The 20067-nt window shown below is 60.2% G+C and overlaps 1 protein-coding gene across 1 annotated transcript; it reads right to left on the reverse strand.

Annotated features, from left to right (window-relative positions):
• Nucleotides 1-364: 364 nt before the first annotated feature.
• On the reverse strand, nucleotides 365-18616 carry C3 (complement C3). Its single transcript, XM_062598351.1, has 40 exons — nucleotides 18546-18616; nucleotides 16502-16694; nucleotides 15725-15884; nucleotides 15152-15222; nucleotides 14948-15042; nucleotides 14782-14864; nucleotides 14561-14651; nucleotides 14366-14468; nucleotides 13918-14038; nucleotides 13392-13507; nucleotides 12999-13145; nucleotides 11975-12187; nucleotides 11700-11894; nucleotides 10855-11016; nucleotides 10618-10747; nucleotides 10439-10510; nucleotides 9710-9939; nucleotides 9504-9634; nucleotides 9146-9231; nucleotides 8652-8791; nucleotides 8347-8559; nucleotides 7990-8056; nucleotides 7475-7561; nucleotides 7180-7383; nucleotides 6869-6944; nucleotides 6589-6748; nucleotides 6401-6496; nucleotides 6148-6298; nucleotides 5876-6039; nucleotides 4745-4903; nucleotides 4177-4327; nucleotides 3859-3910; nucleotides 3367-3454; nucleotides 3187-3276; nucleotides 2661-2766; nucleotides 2330-2419; nucleotides 2037-2123; nucleotides 1720-1803; nucleotides 876-1011; nucleotides 365-506 (listed from the first exon to the last, which is right to left on the reverse strand). The coding sequence occupies exons 1-40, from the start codon at nucleotides 18614-18616 to the stop codon at nucleotides 365-367; spliced, it is 5013 nt and encodes a 1670-aa protein (XP_062454335.1).
• Between the last annotated feature and the right edge of the window lie 1451 nt (nucleotides 18617-20067).

Genomic DNA, 20067 nt, shown 5'->3' on the forward strand with positions numbered 1-20067 from the left:
GGGGACACCCATGCACCGAGCACCGTGCTACACCCTGCGCCGAGCATCGTGCTACACCCTGCGCCGAGGGCTACCCCGGGCGCCGAGGGGCCGTGCAGCACCGTGCGCCGAGGGGTGCGCGCTGCACCCCGCACTGAGCGCCCTGCACCCCGGGGGGGGGAGGGGGGCCGTGCCGCACCCCGCGCCGAGGGCACCGCGTCGTCCTCGTTGTCCCCCCCCCCCTCCAAGGGGCTTCCCCAAGACCCCAAAACCAAGTTGTTAGAAAGCAGCTTTTTATAGCAGAAAAACTCACGGGGGGGGGGGGGGAGGGGGGGAAGTGGGGGGGAGGCTGGCAGGGAGTCCCCAGGGTGGTGGGGGCACCCGGTCACGTGGGGCACCCGAACAGGGTCATGGCTTCGGCGAACTCCACAAAGTCTTGGCACAGGGCCTGCAGTTCGGGCTCCTGGCACTCAGCCTCGCTGGGCCACCGCTCCAGCCACGTGTCCTTGCCGATCAGGTAGGAGAAGCTGCAGGAAAGGGGGAGGAGGATGAGGCACCCATGGGTGGCAGCTCCAGCACCCAGGTGTGGCCCCCAGGGTGAGGAGCCTCTTGGGGGGGGTGTACAACCCTATACGAGATCCCGGAAAAATCCCAGCACTGAGGGTCTTTGCCATGGTCTGATGTCCCCTGTCACCCCATGTCCTGTGTCCCTGTGTCCTCACGTCCCTGTGTCGATGTGCCATGTCCCCACATCCCTGTGTCCCTCTCCTGTGTCCCCCCCGCCATGTCCCTACTCAGTGCCAGTGCTCCAGAAGTCAACGCCAAGCCCCCAGATTAAATAGTCCTTGCCGAGCTCACCCCCTTGTCCCCACGTCCCCCATGTCCCGCGTCCTTACTGGGCGCCAGTGCTCCAGAGGTCAGTGCTGAGCCCCCAGATGAGGTAGTCCTTGCCCGGCTCAAGACTCAGCGCGTCCCGACACTTCTGATGGCTCGCAAAGGTCCGGTTGCTCCCAGACGGGTCCTCGTCGGTGCCTGCCCAGGGTGACGGCGGCTGAAACGGTCCCCCCACACCACCAACATGTGTGTGTCCCCCCCCCACCCAATATGCCACAGATATGGCCCAACTCTCCCAGTGTGCCCCATGAAATTTGTCCTCTCCTCATGGACCTCTGATGCCCCCAGGAGCCATCAGCACCCATGAGTGACAGCAGCCTGGGTGTCCCCTCCTCTAATATTGGTGACATCACCCGTTGGTATCATCACCTCCATCCATATAGGTATCACTAGTGCTTTTGGGTGACCTCAACCCACCTGGGTGTCCCTTGCACCTTTAGGTGTTCCCAGCTGACCTGGTTGTCCCGGCATCTTTAGGGGTCATCAATCCACCTACGTGGTCCCAACCCACCTGGGTGTTCCCAGCCATCCATGGGTGTTCCCAGCACTGCGGAGTGTCACTAGTCCACCTGTGTGCCCCCAACTGACCTGTGTGCCCACAGCACCTTTGGGTGACACCACCCAGCTGGGTGTCCACCCCATTCCAGTGTCCCCAGTCTCCCAGGCTGTCCCCAGCACCCTTTGGTGACTCCAACACATCTGGGTGACCCAGCTTACCTGGATGTTTCTGCCCCAGCTGTCCCCAGCACCTCTTGGGTGACACCAACCCAGCTGGGTGTCCCCAATCCCCCTGGGCATCCCCAGCACCTCAGTTGGCCCTGCCCTGGCACCCCAGGGTGTTCTTACCCATCTTGATGACAGAGAGGATGGTCATGACGTAGCTGTCATAAGCCGGCAACTGCTTCATCTCCACCAGCCTCACTTTGTACACTGGGGATGGGGACATCCTCATGTCATCCACGCTGGGACCACCCCTTGGCATGCAGGGCCCATCCCCTCAATGGGCCCTGCTGTCCCCTTCCCCCTGGATCCCTCTGTGTCCCTCTCTGATGTCCCCGTGTCCCCTCCTGTGCTCACATCTCCCCATGTCTCCCCATATCCCACATGTCCTCATGCCTCCCATGTCCTCCATGTCCCTCAAATCCCCCATCCTGGGGACCCACCGTAGTCAACTCCTGGCTCACAGGCATCCTCAATCCGCTTGTTGACAGTGACGGCAACATCCTTCTTGTGCTGCACGAAGCAGTTTTCTGGGGGACATGGAGGGTGTCACAGCTGGGACAAGTCTCCATCATGCCAGGGACGTCCCCATCCCAACTGGGATGAGTCCCCATCACATCTGGGACACGTCCCATCATGACTGGGACACGTCCCATCACAGCAAGGATGTGCCCCATCATGGCATATCATGGACCCTGTCCCTGTCCCCATCCTTGTTCCCCTGTCCCTATCCCACCTTCGGCACAGCGACACACGTCCCCATGGCAGATCTTGCTCAGCTTCCCGCTGTCCTTGTCCGGGTGGTAGAAACGGGTGCAGCGATCGTCTACGGAGTTATGCAGGGACATGGTGGGGGAAGAAGTCAGCAGAGGGATGGGGGATCAAGGACATTTGGGCATGAGGGTCATCAGGGCTATGGGGACACCCTGGTGATACTGTGGAGCATGGAGGGGAGATGGTCTGCAGGGAGATGGGAGCACAGAGGAGGGACTCTGGGGAGACACGAGGGGACACAGGGGGACATGAGGGGACTCAGGGGGGCATGCAGGGAAATGGGGGGGACACACCAATCTTGTAGTAGCTGTAGATGGTGACAGCCGCAGGCTGGATCAGCCCCACCCTGAAAACCTGGTTAGCTTTGAAGGTGAGACACTCTTCATCCCGGTGGGACACCTGGGGATGGGGACAGGGTCAGCAAAGCACGATGGCATTGCACCGCCACCATGAGCCTGGTCATGTCCACATCCTGTCCCCTCCCTATCCATGTCTTCATCCTTGTCCCCATCCTGTCCCTGTCCCCCTCCTCATCCCTATGTCCCATCCATGTTCCTATCCTGGCGACCTCTCCATCCTCAGCCTCATCCCCAGCCCTGTCCCCGGTCCTTATGTTCCTTTCCCCGTCCCTGTCCCTAACCCCTGACTGTGTCTCCATCCCTGTCCCTGTTCCCAAGTTCTCTCAGCCATGTCCCCATCCTTGTCCCCATCCTTATCACTGTCTCTGGGACCTCTTGGACATGTCCCCAGTCCTGTCCCTGGCCTCTTCCTCATCCCAAGGCCATCTCAGCCATATCTCCATCCCTATCCCTGTCTCACCTTGTCGAGGTAGATGACGAGGTTACCATGGTCCGAGAGTGCCTTGTCGATCTCATATTTGGAGATGTACCTGTCCACCCCCTGTGAGAGCTGAACACAGGGACACCGTGATATGGGGCGCTCAGGGGGTGTGGCCTCACAGGGAACTCATGTCCCCTATCCCTGTGTCCCTGTGCTTACCCGTTTCAGGTCTTCAAGATCAGGGGTGAAGCCCGTGAGCATGGAGACATCAAGGATGGACATGGTGGCATCCACATTGTCCAGGTACCTGTGGGGGATGGCACCAGTCCCCAAGGTTCCCAAGATCCCCCAAATCCCATCCCTGATGTCCTTATCCCCAGAGATCCCCTTGTGACAATGTCTCTGTCCTCATCTCTGTCTCCAGGGTCCCCTAAGGTGTCCCCATCCCTGTCCCCAACATCCTCATCCTGTCCATCTCTAATGTCTTGTATGTGTCACAGTCCCTGTTGTTCCCCAACATCCTTGTCCCCCTGCCTATCTACAAGGTCCCCACCACATCTCTGATGTTCCTGTCCCCAGTGTCTCTATTCCTGGTCCCAACATTCCCCTTCCCATCTCCAATGTCCCTGATGACCCTAAGGTCCCTGATGTTCCAATGTTCCCACCATCTCTGATATCCCCAATGGTCTTGATGCCCCTGATGTCCCCCACCTCATGCAGATGGTGATCTTGACGGACCGGATGACCCCCTCATGCTGCTTGCCTGGAGCAGGGAGGGAGACAATACTGTCACCCCTAGGGGACATGGGGGAAGCCAAGGGGAATGAGGGGTGGCATGGGGGTTGTGCGATGACATGGGGGACAGGGGTGCCATGGGCAGAGTGTCAGGGACATGGGAGGACATGAGAGGGACTCAGGGGAAGGGGGTGACATAGAGGACAGGGGTGCCATGGGGGCCCCCGGGGGACATGGGGAATATTGGGGACTCAAGGGGACATGGAGGGACTTGGGGGAATGGTGCAGACTCACCTGTCTTCACTTCATCCACCTGTACCCGCAGGTCGAAGCTGTCACACTTGTTTTCCTTCTCGGGGACCTTGGCATTGTAGATGGTCACCACTGTCATTGTCCCCTTGCCTGTGCCCTCAGCTTTCACTGTGAAGTCCTCATTCCACTTGGTCTGTGGGGACAGCGGACGTTGTGGGGAGAGGGAACAGGGAATCCCCCAGGAGGATTCAGAGGTGACAGGGTATCCCAGGCCATAGAGGGGACAGGGATTTCTCAGGACCCAGAGGGGACCAAGACATCTAGGGAACGGAAGGATATGGAGAGGACTGGGACATCCCAGGACATGGAGGGACACAAAGGAGACAAGGATGTCACAGGACATGGAAGGGATAGGGACATCCCAAGACCTGGAGGGGAGGGACATCCTAAGACACAGAGGTACGTGGAGGAAACAGGAACATCACGGAACATCCCAGGCCACAGCGGGGGACAGGAGCAGAGGCCTAGCCACACTGTGCCAGCTGGGCACCCGCGAGCGCTGGGGTGATGGTGATAGTGGTGGTGACAGGGACAGTGACGGTGGTCATACCTCTGCAGAGCGGGCCACCAGGGCGTTACGGTTCTCGATACGGTACTTCATGGGGCTGGCGCGCCGCGGCAGCAGCACTGACACGTCAAGGTTGAGCTCCTTCTCTTGTGGCATGGAAATCTGGTACTGGGCCAGAGCTTGGAACACCAAGGTGGTGGCCTGCAGGGACAGCAGTGTCGCCTAGGGGCTTGGAGACATGGTCCAGGGTGTCCCCAAACCCCACCCCTGGGGTGTCCCTGAGCCTGGAGATCCCCAAAGCTCCAATGCCATCTGGGACTGGATCAATGCCTGGAACATCAGGATGGTGGCCTGTCAGGACAGAGGTGTTATCTGGGGGTTTGGGAACATGAATCTGGGGTGCTCTTGTGGGGATCCCCAAAGTTCTAGAGGTACCTGGAGACTGGAGGGGTCCCCAGGAGCTTGGAGGGGATCCCTTGAAGCTTGAGGCACTCCAAGGACATGGAGGGGTCCCCAAGACAGCAGGTATCCCCCCGAACTCTGGGGGTGTCAAGGACTGGGGGATTCACAAAGGGACAGGAGGTGTCCCACTAAACCCTACCAGGGTCCCTAAAAGTCCTGGGGGTCCCCAGAACCATATGGGTCCCCCAAAGACAGGAAGAGTCCCTGGGGAGCCAGGATCTGGAGGGGATCCCCTTGCACCAGAGGGATCCCCCAAAGATCTAGATGGGTCTCCCAAATCCCTGGGGACCTCCACGAAGAGAGGTGTCCCCCAGGGACAGGAGGTGTCCTCCAAAATCCTGGAGGGCATCCCCAAAAGTCCTGGAGGATCCCTAGAACGTGAGTCCTCCACGGACAAGAGGGGTCTTTGGAGGTCTCAGGGACTGGAGGGGACCTCCAGGGACATGATGAGTCCCCAAAAGCCCTGGGGATTGCCAGGGACTAAGTGGGTCCCCAGGGGCTACAAAGGTGCCCCAAATCCCTTGGAGACCAAGAGCCTGGAGGAGATCCCTTGGTACCAGAGGGGTCCCCCAAGCCCCGCCAGATCCCCAGTGAGCCTTCAAATCCCCATTTCATCCCCCAGACACTCACCCCCACCCCACCAAGGGGGTACCAGGGTGCCCCCAGGGAGGTCTCTGTCCCACCCCATTCCATCCCCAGCCTGTGGCCCACCTGTGTGGAGCCGTAGCCACCACCAAAGTAGTTCTGCTTGGCGAGCCAGCGGACAACAGGCCCTGTGAGGTCCAGCTGCTCCATGCGCAGCAGGGCCAGCAGCGCGTAGGATGTGCCCTCAATGTTGTAGGTGTGGGCATTGCGTTCCTCCCAGCGGTTGCCGTCTGCAGGGGGTATGAGGGACCATCTTCACCTCATGCCTCCCCCCCGCCCAAGACCCACTCCACTCAATTGCTCCCCTACCCGCCTTTGCACCCCAACTCAGGCTTCACCTTTGGAGAACTTCATGAGAATCTTTGGACTGTTGAGCTTCCCTGCTAGGGCCAGGGCGTAGGATGTCAGGGCCACTGTGTAGGGCCTGGCCAGTGATTGATACCGCCGGATAAGGTATTCAGAGGCTTTGGTGATGCTTCCATCCAAACTCTGGGTACAGAGAAATGTAATGTGGAGTCTTGGGTGGGTACTCTACAGCTTGGGCTTCCCTATCCCACCCCAGGGGCTGGCAGCGCCTGCCGGGACACTCACATTGACTCGGTCCTTGCAGATGTCCCGGGCTTCCTGCAGTGCAACGAGGACGAAGGCCGTCAGCGACACCTCAGGCTCAGCACCCTGGTATCCTCCCTGTGTGGCAAGACAGGGGCAAAGACTTTGGCACTGGGGATTTGGCTCCTGGCAGGAAAAGGATTTGCGGCCAAGCTTGGGCACCTACATACCACCATCTCCTTGTGGATGATAGGAGCATCCTCTTGGAAAATCCCATCTGGCTTCTGCTTCTCCAGGATGAGCCATTTGATGGCCCCACACAGCACCTGAGGCTCAATGTCCACCAGCTTGATGGCCATAGCAAAGATTTTGGCCACATACGCCGTCAGCCTGGGGGCATGGGGACCTCAGAGCTGCACTGTTTCTGAAACCCCACACTTTCGTTGGGTTTGATCCCATCCCCACCATCTCGTTCTCCCTTCCAGTGGCTGGAGGAGCCAGGACCCTCACCAGGTGCTTGACGGCCGGTTTTTGAAGGCAGCGTAGGAGTCGTCAGGTTTCCGGAAAGCCAGTTGCTGGGTGTAACCTGGCGAGGAGATGGCAACTGAGCAAAACCTGGGGACATCCTACAGTGCAGGGACAGGTAGCGCAAGGAGCTCCTGGCCATGGGCTAAGCCGGGCTGGCTTTGCCACCAACTCCTCCAGCGTGACCAGGGAGCATATCCCATTGCATTGCATCCCAAAGCATTAGATTCAGACGCCCAGAGAGGAAGCAGGAGGGGACCAGGAATGTGTGCTGCTAGCCTGAAGGTCGCTCCTACCCTTCTTAATCAAGTCAATGGCCACGGAGCGGCGGTCAACGCCAAGGGTGTCCCACTGTGTCGTGCTGTCCAGGTAGTGGGTGGCGATGACAGTGGGCGTCATGCTGATCATGTTCTGCTCGCCGCAGCCCGACGGCGTCACAATGAGGTGCTTGAGGTTGGCCCCATCAATGGCTTTCTCCACGATGACGGACACGGGGTTGCCTGGCCAGGGAAGGATGGCATCAAGGCGGGGCAAGCAACATCTCCCACCCCTCCCTGATATCCCCCTGCATCCCCACATCCCTGCTCTCACCTTGGATGCTGACTTTGGTCTCCGACTCAGTGTTGGGGACAATGTCAGAGAGGTTTGCTGCCGAGATCTTCTCTTCTTGCACACCGTCTGCAGGGCAGAGAGGTCATAATGGAGCCAGGAGGCCCCGGCCCGACTCCAAATTCCCTCATCCCCACAGGGTGCCCTGGCTCTGCTCTATGTCTGCAATGGGATGCCCCTCACCCCCTGTGAGATGACCCAGTCTTGCCTCAAACCTGTAGCAGGATGACCTTCATCCTCAAGATGCCCTAAATCCATAGTGGGACATCCTTCATCTTCCAAGATACCCCAGATCTGTATCAGGACATCCTTCATCCCCAAGATGCTCCTGGTCCTTCCCATAGCAGGATGTCCCTCATGCCCTGAGATGCCCTAAATCCGTAGTGGGATGTCCCTTCGTCCTTGTGCCTCAAGCGCCCAGATATGGACAGAGGTTTTCACCCCAGGGACAATCTGCATGACTGAGACATCCTCAGGGAGGGACGGATGACACTCACTGATTCCCCGTGTCTTTGGGTCCAGCTCAACAATCTTCACCGTCTTCTCCAGCCTCATCCCTTCGGCCTGTGGAGGCAAGACCTCAACACTCAAAGCTGGGCTAGCTTAGGGCCACCCTTCCCAACCACTCCAATCCAGGAAATGCATCCCATTGCAAACCAGCAGCCCCCAGTCATGGGAGAAAGTAGGAGAGCCCCAGAAGATTACCTAGTTTGGCTCCTTGGGCATCTTGGACAAGGGATCCTTCATCCCTGGGTACAGCGCCAGGATGAAGGTGGAGATGGAGATGCCATAGGGGCATCTCAGGGGATGGTGATGGACACCACATCTCCAGGATGCAATGACGAGCCACTCACCACAACTTTGAGCTTCTTCTTGACACCATCAGCCACAAAGCTGCCCCACACAGCTGCCTTAACCTCAACATCATGCAGTCCCAGCTGCAAGGGCACGAGGATGAAGGGCACGACTCGTGATGACTGGGCTTTCAGGCTGAAGATCTGCTGGTAGCGGGTCTTGGAGGAGGAGGCACTGCAGATGGCTGGGTTGTGCATCAGCTCCACACGCACCTGTGGGGCATGGAGAGACAGCGGCAGAGGGGGCTCGGGTGGCTGCGGACCGCCCCATCCCATTCAGCCCCAGCTCCATGGCCCTCACGGACCTTGATATCACGCTCCCAGTAGTTGTAGAGGATGGCACGAATCTCCACCTGCTCATTCCTCACCACCGAGTAGGGCAGGCGCAGGTCAATGAAGAATTCCTTCATCACCGTGATCTCGTAGGGGTTGGCCACGCAGAGCCCTGTGGTGTGGCCAAGGGTGGGGGTGTGGGGGCAGAATCCAGGCTAGGGTCTTGCCGGGCCTTGGAGAGGCCCTCAAGTCTTAGGGATCTCCCCAAGGTATTGGAGATCCCTCAAGTTCCAAGTAACTCCACCCAAGGTCTGGGGGATCCCTCAAGCCCAAGCAAGTCCTCCTGGCTTTAGGGGATCACTCTAGTATCATGCCCCCTCCCCCCCGGGCAAGATTTGGGAGAGCTGTCAAGTCCCATGGACCCTCCCCAAGATCTTGAAGGACCCTTCCAGCCACAGGGGACTCCTCCAGGTCTTGAGGGCCTCCCTTTCCACCTGCTGCCCAGCACCATGGCTCCATAGCGTACCCTTTGTCTCAGAGATGCTGATAGCCAGTACTTCCCAGGTGGTGATCGAGTCCTTCAAATATATGGGCAGTGTCTTTGTGGAGATGCTGGAGGAGACAGGAATCAACAAGGGAGTTAGGCAGCCCTCAGGCTGGGCCAGGAGGTTGTAGGTGGCCCCTGAGCTGAACTAGGGAGTGATAGCTGGTCCCCAAGCTGGACCAGGGCATCAGAGGTGGCCCCTGACTTGGGATGGGGGTTTGTAGGTCATCCCTGAGCTGGACCAGGAGGTCATAGCTGGTCCTTCAGCCACCCAGGAGAGTCTCAGTGGGTCCCCAAGCCATGGGGTGGGTAGGGGGTGTCAGTGGTAGTGGGTGCTCACCCAAGCTCATTGGGCGCCTCCGTCAGTGACTCCAACTGCCACAGCCAGCTTTCCGGGAAGAGGCTCCGTGAGGTGATGTCCTCGTCAGCCAAGAAGCCATCATCCACCTCGCCTAGGGGACAGCATGGAGCCTGTTTGCCCGCCAGCCCCGGGTACATGGCCCATCACCAGACTGAGCTCCAGGGCTCAACCACCCCTCCAAAAACCCTGGCCTGACTCAGCCCTGGGTACTTGCTTCGGGCCAGCTCGAGGTGCAAGTCACGCTGCTTCTGCTCGCGGATGGTCTTGATGTAGTTGCAGCAGTCAAGGAAGGCCTTGACGCAGGCACTGCCCTCCAGGATGTAGGTGGACCGCTTCTCACAGCTGTGGCCCATGGGGTTCTCGTGCATGCCATCTTCACAGCACTTACGTAGCTGTCCATCCTCATACTCGGCCGCTGTCAACACCAAGACATGGAGCTGGTACCACACAGAGCCCCCCCCCCCAACTCATACAGCGGTGGCTGTGGCTGCTGCCAGAGATGTGGGCACAGGTCTGGGGGACTCCCCTGGGGAAGCTGGATGGGTTGGTATCTATGGTAAGCAAGATGGGGTGGTATTCCCTGGGTAATCTATCATCCCATGGGAAATGGGATGCTCCAGCATCCCTCCAAGATGGGATATTCCAACACCAATAGGCAGGTGGGATGCTCTGGCATCAGTAGGAGACAGGATGCTCTGACATCCACAGTGAGACAGGCTACTCCAGCTGAGAGAGGATTCCCTGAGCAAATATTCCAGGATTCCTTAGAAGATTAGATGCTCTGGCATCCCCTGGGGTGATGGGATACTCCACCATCTCCTGGGAAATGGGCGTCTCCAGAATCCCTGGGAGATGGGAAGCTGCAGCATTCTCAAGGACATGGGATACTTCAGCATCCCCAAGACACCACGTACTTTTGTTGCCTTTGTACTCGATGAGCTGCAGGGAGGTGCGTCTGCGTCTTGCTCGCTTTGGGCACTGGACCTCTGTGGGCAGAAGGGCCACAGATGAGGACCTCGAGGTGTCACACCTCCATCCGCAGGTGCCACATCTCCACCGCAGTGTCACATCTCCATCCTAGTATGTCTCCTACCTGCTCGCTGCGGCGTGTCAATCTTCACATTGGTGACCAGGCTTAAGCCAGCATCGGCGAAGACCCCCACGTTGTCCTTCCCGCTGCCTGCTGTGCAGCCGATGTCACTCTGTTCCACTGTGTCCCACACCTGCAGCAAGCCAGGACCAGCCATGACAGCCATTACCATGACACCAGGTGCTCGGCCTGGCTCCCACGTCCCACCCAGTCCCACTTGCAGCACCCATCAGTACCCACTTTGGACTGTGTCAGCTTGTGCTTCTTGTTGAGGACGAAGACGCCCTTGTCCACGGCCACCAGTCCCACATTGGCATTGTGGTCACCCTCGATGCGGAGCCGCATGGGTGTTCCCGGCTCATGCACCCGGTTGTCTGCCTCCGTGGCTCCCTTCACCACCAGCTGTGGGGGGAAGAGAGGGAGGGTTGTGGCTCCAGTGTCCCTGGCTTTGTGCCTAGGTATTGGGAAAGTTTCCCCTGGATTGGCCCCAGGAGAATGGCCAAGTCCTCAAGGGGTACTCGAGCCCATGGCATGCCTGAACCCCCGGGATGTCCAAGTCCTTCATGATGTCCGAACACCCTGGGATGTTCAAACATTCCATGGGATGTCCACACCCTTCTGGGATGCCTGAGTCCCCCAGGATGCCTGAACCCCTGGAGATGTCCAAGTTCTTCCAGGATGACCAAGATCCCAATGATGCCTAGTACCCCCAGGATACCCTGGGATGTTCAAGGCCCCCTGGGATGCTCGAATCCCCTGGAATGGCTGAGCTCCTCTGGATACCCAAGTCCCCACTGAGATGTCCGAGCACCCCTGCCCCAGAACGTCTGAATCCCCCCCGGATGCCCAAGCACAACCCTCCCAGGATGTCCAAGCATCAAGCACCCCACGGGATGTTCAAGCCCCTCAAAGATGACTGAACCCCCTAAGATACCTAAGACCCCCACAATGCCCAAGACCCCCATGATGACTGAACTCCTTAGGATGTCTCATCCCCCTGAGATGCTCAAATTCCCCCAGGATGCCTGAGCCCTTGAGGATGTCCAAGCCCTCCCCATCACTGCTGTCTTCCCAGCAAGACGCACAGTGCCCATGCAGGTGTCCTTGACATCGATCCAGACAGAGTCAGCAACAATCTCTCCCGGCGCCACATGGTAGTAGGCCACGATACGGAAGGAGGGGATAAGGTTGGCTGTCACGGGCAGTGACATGGTGACGAGGCTCTGGTCGGCCTCACGCCGCTGCCGCCCCACGCGCACAATGTGTCCCTTGCTCATGATCTGCAGGAGGGCAGCAAAGGTGGGAGGTCGGTGGATGCCCGGACGCCTGGGTCCCCAGGGCAGGCCAAGGTGGCACTCACAATGTAGGTGAAGTACATGACGTTTTTGCGGACGGCGGGGTTGTTGGTCTTGAGGTGGAAGTTCACAGGGAGGTTGTCACCGGGCTGCAGCTCAGTGGCGGTTACAGCAAGGTGGAGGAAGTTGCCAGAGTCACCCTGGCTGTGGTAAACTTCAGCCTGCATGGCACGACTGGCCTGGCGGCCCTCGGGGAGCCCTGGCTGCGCCGTCCGCACCTGCAAAGCACCCCGGGGCCATGGGAGTGGGTGTTCTCAGGGGGTCCGTGGTCACCACGGCGCACCCAGCTGCCCTTGCCAGCACTGGCCCCCGGCCGTCCCCCCTCCCCCAGTCACCTCAACCATCCTGGTTTCATGGCCACTCCAACCGTCTTGGCCATACCGGTTCCTTGGTCAGCCCAGCTGTCTCGGCCATTTTTGTCCCATGCCCACCCTGACTGTCTCAGCCATCTCAGTCTTATGGCCATTCCAGCTGTCTCAGATATTCTGATTGTCCCTTGGTCATCCCATCTTGGCCATCTTGGTCTCGTGGCCTCCCTGGCAGTCTTGACCGTATCAATCTTGCAGCCACCCGAGCCATCTCAGCCATCCTTGTTCCATGGCCATCTCAGTTGTCCTGGTCATCCCTTGGCCACCCCGTCTTGGCCATCCTGGTCCTGTGACTTCCCTGGCAGTCTCAGCCATTCCTGTCCTGTGGCCACCGGGGCCATCTCAGTCCTCCTGATCCTGTGGCCACCTTGGTCCCACAGCCACCCCAGTCCCATGGTAATCCCAACCCCTGGTCCCCCTGATCCTGGCCACTCCAATACCCCAGCAATCCAGCAATGTCAACCACCCCAACTCCATGGCCACCCCAGTCCCCCTGAACTCAGTCACCCTGGTCCCCTGGCCATCTTGGCCATTTCAGACACCCTTGACCCCCAGTCACCCTGGCCATCTCACCCACCCCAGCTCCATGGTTATCCTGGCCACCCTGACCACCCTAGTCCCCCTGTTTTCCAGTTCGCTGGTTCCCTGGTTCACTGCTTACAGTGATGGGGACTGTGGCCTTGTTGGCCGGCATGTTGAGGATGAGCTTGGCGGTGCCATCATTCTGTGTGGACACAAGGCCCTGGAAGCCGTCGGCCTTGACGGGGATGCGTGCAGCTGGCGAATTATCAGGGTTGGTGACGTAGACCTGCAGGACAGCAGGCTCAGCATGACATGCGGCACTGGGATGCACCATGGGGACATGACACAGGGACATGGTATGGGGACACAGCACAGCACAGGGACTTCCTGTCCCCATGGTGCCTTCCACCTGCAAAGCTTGGGCTGACCCCATCCCTATTCCTAAGCCCATGCCAGGGACCCTGGTGGCATTGCAGGTCTGGGCTGACCCTGTCTGTCCCCATCCCCTAGGGCCACCACAGAGTGCCATTACCATGAGCTCGAAGGGCATCCCAGGCTTGAAGTACTTGGGCGTGCGTGTGAAGTGGATCTGGTACGGGGACGTCACGATGTGGATGCCCATGCGCTGTGCTTCCACCATGTCACTACCTGCACATGGCCCCAGGGAGGGGGATGTCACGCAGTGCCAGGATGGGGCAACCTGGCCCCAGCTTACCTGACTGGGTGCCCATTGCCCCAGCCCTGCATGACCATGCCGTCCCCATTCCATGACCATGCCGTCCCCATTCCCCCATGTCCCTGGTGCTCCTGAAAGTCCCCACTGTCCCTGTTGCCCACATCCTTCGTCCATGCTTGTCCCCACTGTCTTCATCACCACATCTGCACATCCTGCTGTCTCTGTACCCACATGTCCCCCTGTATCCATCTCAGTGTGTCCCCATTGCCACCACCCCATTCCCACACACCTGTGACCCACTGGACTCCATGAGGACAGTGATGGAAACATCAAGCACATGACCCCACATGGCCCCACTGTCCCCCCTGTCCCCAGGACCCACCAGACTCGGTGAGGACAGTGACGGAGACATAGAGTGAGTGGCCCACCAGCTCCCGGTAGTTGGCGAAGCGTTGCCGCAGCAAGGCCATGGGCAGCACGGCCTCCCCGTCCCCATCGGTGATCTGCAGACACAGGGCTCAGCAGGGAATAGGGGATAGGGACAGGGAACAGGACAGGGAACAGCAAGGCTCAGGAAGAGATGGAATCCAGGACAGGGACGGTGGATGGGGCAGGGCAGTATGGCAGCAGGGCTCCATAGGAGATGGGGACGAGGATGGGGACAGAGATAGAGGACAGCAAGGCTTAGCAGGGGACACAGACAGAGGATGGACCAGGATGGGGTCAGCAAGCCACATCAGGGAACATGGAGAGAGGGACGTGGATGGAGGACAGGGACAGAGGCCAGCAGGGTTCAGCAGGGAATGGGGATGAGGCCAGCACCAGCCCACCTGCACCCTTCGCAGGGACTGCGGGATGCTCTTCCTCTCGTCGTCTACCATCACCCCAAAGAGGATGAAGGCTGTGCCATGCAGGCGCTTCCCATAGAGGTACCTGTGGGGGCCCCAACAGAGAGAGTCAGCTTTTGGGGTGGGATTCCCATCATCCCACAGCCCCATCACCCACATTGGGGATCCCCATCTCACCTGGCTGTGATGGACACCCGGAAATCCTCCTGCCGGTCGATGTAGAGGAACTTCTCTTCCGGCTCCAGGATGACCTCAAAGCTTGGCAGCACTATGAAGAGTGACATGGGGACATGGGTGGCATTGAGCAGTGTCCCCTCACAACCCTTCTTGGGAGACTGCAACCTGCTAGGGGGGACCCAAGCATCCAGGTAGGTCCTCCACCCCAGAACACATCGTACCATACTCCTTGACATCAAATTGGGTGCTGAAGACCTGCTCTGGTGAGTCTTCAAATTTGGCCAACACTGTCCATGTCCCCAGGCTGGAGAAGGGACAGAGTGAGCAGCCAGGATGAGGCCAGGGACATCATTAAGCCACCTCTGGTGCCTCATCATGGCCACGCACCTGACGACCTCAGGTAGGTTGTGGTTGAGGGAGAAGATGCCTGTCTTCGCGGGTGAAGAGACAGGCTTTTGCTTGACAATGATGCCATCGGCAGTCTGCAGAGAGATAGGACAGTCAGAGATTGCAGGCCAGGTACCTGTCCCCATCTCTGTCCCCATCTCCATCCTCATTCCCATCCCCTCGCTGCCGCCACTGCGGACCCACCTTGATCTCCACAACGATTGTCTTGGGAATGGGCTCCATGCGGTGGCCCAGGGCGAAGAAGCGACAGAGCACTGGGAAGGGATGAGGGGGACAGGATAAGCAGGGACTAGATGGAGACATTCTGAAATAGGCGTCAGACTCCCATAGGGATGCCATAGGAACATCCCAGAAAGGGAGCCAGACCCTCCTGAGAACACAATGGAGATGTCACTGTGAACGTCCCAGCCCCAGCTCTGGACCCCAATGGGGACACCTCCAGATGCGAGCAGAACCTCACTGGGGACATGCTGGGGACATCACTGGGAATACCCCAACCTCTGGATGCCATAATGGAAATGTCACAGAGAACACCAATGGGCCATCACCAGGGACAGGATGGGGATGTCACTGGGGACAACCTGACTCCAAGCACTGAACCCCATGAGGGGACATCAATAGGGACACACCACCCAAACTCCAGGTCCCCCCATACCAGATCCCCCCTCACCATTTCCCATGCCTGGGCCAGCTTGGGCACCCATCCCATCAACCCCCTGGCAGTGATCAACCCCCCTGGGTGGTGGGGAGCCATACCCGTGGAGCCAGGGGTGTAGATGGGTTTGTCGGTCTGCACAAAGATGTGGCCACTCTGAGGTGACACCAGTAGCACCTTCTCCAGGGTGCCCTGGGGGAAGCGGGCGTGCACCGAGACGTACTGCTTCCCTGGCTTCCGTGGTAGCACCTTGGTCGACAGCTGCGAGGACACAGGGGCACCAGGTGACACCCCCGCCCCAGGGCAACAGTGGCCCCAAGGCACGGGGACATCTGCACAATGCATCTGCACCCCGGGGTGCTGGTGGCCCAGGAGCAGGAGGATGCTGGGTGACACCTGCACCCTGGGGTGATGGTGATCCTGAAACACTGGGACACCACATGACACCTGCACCCCAGGGTGATGATGGCCTTGGAGCATGGAGATGTCTGTGTAATGCACTTGCACCCTGGAGCAATGGTCCCAGAGCATGGGGACACTGAGCGACAACTCCACTCTCAGAGGTGAAAGCCCCCAGAGACCCCAGGGCACTCCGATGTGGCAGTCCCAGACCCGGGGGACACCCATGTAATGTCCCACACTCCAGGGTGACACCTCCCAGAGACCCCTGGGACCTCCAGCCCATCCCACACCTCAAGGTGTTCCCTCCCGGTGACAGTCCCAGGAGAAGCTGCCCTCCCTCCCCACCTCCTGCAGCACCTCCCCCCACCCACCCACTCCAAGGGGCTTCTCCGCTGGCTCGTATAGGGTTGAACTCCGGGTGCCTCCGCTCTGGGCCAGGCACCCTGGGGTGGTGGAGGTCAGGGGATGTCACCCACCTTGATGGTGGTGCTGCCGATCATGCCCTCAGCGGGGTTGAGCTTGACTTGGCTCTGGTAGAGGACCTGGCGCTTGAGGGGAAAATCCTGCACCATCAAGGTGGCCTCCGTGGCGGTGCTCAGCCCCGGCGCCTCCAGCACCACCATCTCCTCAGCCTCTAGCCGCAGCACCGCTGGTGTCACCATTGACAGCCTAGGGATGGGTTGGGGGAGGACATGGCCCAGTGTGGAGGTCCTTTCCAAGAAGAGCCACACCCCAGGGTGCCCCACAGCACCCACTGGCGGAGGTGGCCCTGTATTCACCAGAAAACCCCAATATCCCCAGCACCAGGATCCTTCATCGCCCTGGCACCCACCACCCCAGCTCCCCTCAGATCCTCCCCAGCACCCCAATAGCCCCTAGCACCCAGTGACTCCCCAATATCCCCAGCACCCAGGGTCCCCCATTGCTTCCAGCACCCACCACCCAGGACTCCTTCAAGACTCCCCAGCACACCAATAGCCCCCAGCACCCAGTGATCCCCCCAAAATCCCCCAGCACCCAGGGACCCTTTTGATCCACCCTCAATTACTTCAATATGCGTCAGCACCCGCTGGCCCAGGACCTCACTGATAGCCCCAACACCCCAATATCCACCAGAACCCAACACCCAGGAACCTCCTTCAGCCCCCCAAATCCCTCCAGCACCCAAACCTTCCCTCAGCACCCTAATATCGCTCAGCACTGAGGGCTCCCCCCAGCCTTCCCAGTACCCCAAATCCCCCAACATCCAGGAACCCTCCATCCCCCCAGTACCCCAACCTCCCCAGCACCCAAATACTCTGCAGCACCCAAATATCCCCACACACACCCACCACATTGGGGAGCCCTAATCCCCCCAGCACACAGTATCCCCCAGCCCCCCTTACCCTAGCCACCCCTCCCCCCATACAAGGGCGGCCATCTTGGCAGCTGTGGCCTTGGCATCGCCCCAGGTCCTGGTGGCAGGGGTGGGGGGGCAAAGTCCGAGGGCCTGGGGCACTATTTGTCCCCCTTAGGGTTATGGGGGGAGGACCCCAAGTAGGTGGGCACACAGGGCAAGGAGGTAGTGGGGGATTCTCCAGGGGCTTGTATAGGGTTGAGCTAGTCTAGGACCCTGACTGCTTTGGGGAGAGGTGGGGAGGGAATGGGGTGCTAGTAGGAATAGAGGGTGGGTTGGGGTCCTGGAGGAAAAGAGGGGGCCTGGTCACCGGGGGGGGGGGAGGTTTCCATTTGGAGTGGTGGGTCCCTTTTTGGTGGCAGTCCCTGGCCATGGGGGTCCCACTGAGGGTGGAGGTCCTGGCCATGGGGAGGGGAAATTCCATCTAGGGTATGAGGGTCCCTTGTGAGGGGTCCCATTGAGTGTGAGGGTCTCTGATTGAGTGTGGGGGGGTCCCTGGCCATGGAGGTCCTGGCCATGGTGGACCTTGGTCAGGGGGGGCCCTATCAAGGCTGGGAGGTCCCCGTCAGGGTGTGGCTCCTGGACATGGAGATGTTGGCCATGGGGGTCCCACTGAGGTGGGGGTCCCGGCCATGCCAGACTCTGGCTAGGGAAGTCCCATCCAGGCTGGAAGAGCCCGGCCAGGGGGGGGTCCCATCTAGGGTGTGGGACCTGTCTAGGGTGTGGGTCCCAGCCATAGAGGTCCCTGGCCATGGGGGGGGGGTCTCATCAAGGATGGGGGCTTGCCTAGGGGGAAGGTAACAGCCATAGGGGTCCCTGGACATGGGGGTCCCTGGCCATGGGGGTCTCATCAAGGGTAGGGGTCTTGTCTAGTGGAGGGTCCCAGCCACAGGGGTCCTTGGCCATGGAGGTCCCATCAAGTGTGGGGATCCTGTTCTGGGAGTCCCATCTGGGGTGGGGTGTCCTGATCAAGGTGGAGGTTATGGCAATGGGGAAGGTGGTAGTCCCGTGGGTGGGAATCCCAGGGGTCAGAGACCTAAAGGTGGAGGTCCCAGGGGTGGGAATCCTAGGGGTCAGAGACCCATGGGTGGGGGTCCCAGGGGCAGGGGGTGCCAGAGACTCACATCTGCCCGGTGGCAGGGGCCAGGACCCCCAGGAGCAGCAGGGTGACGAGGACGAGCGCCCGAGCCCCCATGGTGGCAGGAGCAGGTGGAGGGTGGACCCAGGCGTTCGGGGCAGGCAGGGGGGCCGGGGCAACCGCGGCCCCTTTTATGGAGCCAGCGCTAATGAGTTAATGGGTAACGAGGGGGGGCCCTGGCCCCCCCGCCTGTCCCGGATGCCTGGGTCCACCCTGGCAGGGGCCATGACCCATGGGGGCGGGGGGGTGGGCGGGACACCTTGGTCCACCAGTGTTGGGGGGCTGGAGCAGACGGGGAGGGGGACCTGGATGCTTGGGTCCGTCTCGGGGTTGGGGGAGGGATTGGGAGTCATGGGGGGGGGGTGGTCCCAGATGCTTGGGTCCCTCCATGGGGCTGGGGGGTTAGGGGTGGAGGGTGTCGGGGGAGGGGGAGGGGCCCCCGGATGCCTGGGTCCTTCCTCATTTCTGGGAAGGAGTCTGGCGGGGGGCCAGGGGCGTTTCGACACAGCCGCGGTGCCTGACGAGGGGACACGGAAACACGGGAACATGCTGGGAACATGTGAACACGCCTGGCACCGAGGGCATGGGGACATGCCCGGCATCAGGGACGCTGGGACATGGGAACCCACCTGGCACCGAGGGCATGGAAACATAGGGATGTGGGAACTCACCTGGCGCCAGGGACATGGGGACATGGGAGCCCACCTGGCACCAGGAACATGGGAACATGTGGACACGGGAACACACTTGGCACCTGGAACATGGGGACACAGGAACCTGCCAGCATCAGGGACATGGGGGCATGGGGACATGGGAACCTACTTGGCATCAGGGACATGGGGACATGGGAACCCACCTGGCACCAGGAACACGGGAACATGGGGACATAGGAACCCACCTGGTACTGGGGACATGGGAATATGGGGACATGGGGACATGGGAACACAGGGACATGGGAACACGGGAACGTGGTGGCACCAGGGACATGGGAACAGGGGGACATGCCTAGCACTGAGGACATGGGAACACGGAGACACAGGGACACGGGAATGCACCTGGCACCGGGGATATGGGGACACAGGGACATGGGAACACAGGAACATGGGAATGTGGGAACACACCTGGCACCAGGGGACACGGGACCATGGGATCACACCTGGACACGGGCACATGCCTGGACACGGGCCAGAGCCCAGGGTGGCCCCACGGGCGCTGACCCTTCCCAGCAGGGTCCAGAGAGGCCCCTCCGTCCCTGGAGGGACCCAGGAGTCCAGCCCTGCCCCCCACCGTGTCCCTGTAGAGTCAGGCCCCGCCCCTTCCCCATAGGCCCCGCCCCTTTCCTCAGCCCACCCTCCCCCTTTGGGGGCGGGGCTGATGCTAGGCTCTGCTGCCCCCCCATTGCCACGCCCCATGTGAGGCCACACCCCCTCCATCGAGGCTCTGCCCCCTGCCCCCGAGCTCCTGGACACACTGGGGGTGGGGGTGTGGCCAAGGGAGGGGGCGTGGCC

Source organism: Rhea pennata, chromosome 33 (assembly GCF_028389875.1).
Source record: "Rhea pennata isolate bPtePen1 chromosome 33, bPtePen1.pri, whole genome shotgun sequence".
Classification (NCBI taxonomy): Eukaryota; Metazoa; Chordata; class Aves; order Rheiformes; family Rheidae; genus Rhea; species Rhea pennata.

Bases quoted from the DNA above. Each gene is read 5' to 3' on its own strand.
- C3 (XM_062598351.1), bottom strand. From the start codon at position 18,616: ATGGGGGCTCGGGCGCTCGTCCTCGTCACCCTGCTGCTCCTGGGGGTC. The intron at 11,895-11,974 runs GTGAGTGCCACC...GCCCTCCTGCAG, and splicing joins TCATGTACTTCACCTACATT to ATCATGAGCAAGGGACACAT. The intron at 2,767-3,186 runs GTGAGACAGGGA...CCCCATCCCCAG, and splicing joins TCGTCATCTACCTCGACAAG to GTGTCCCACCGGGATGAAGA.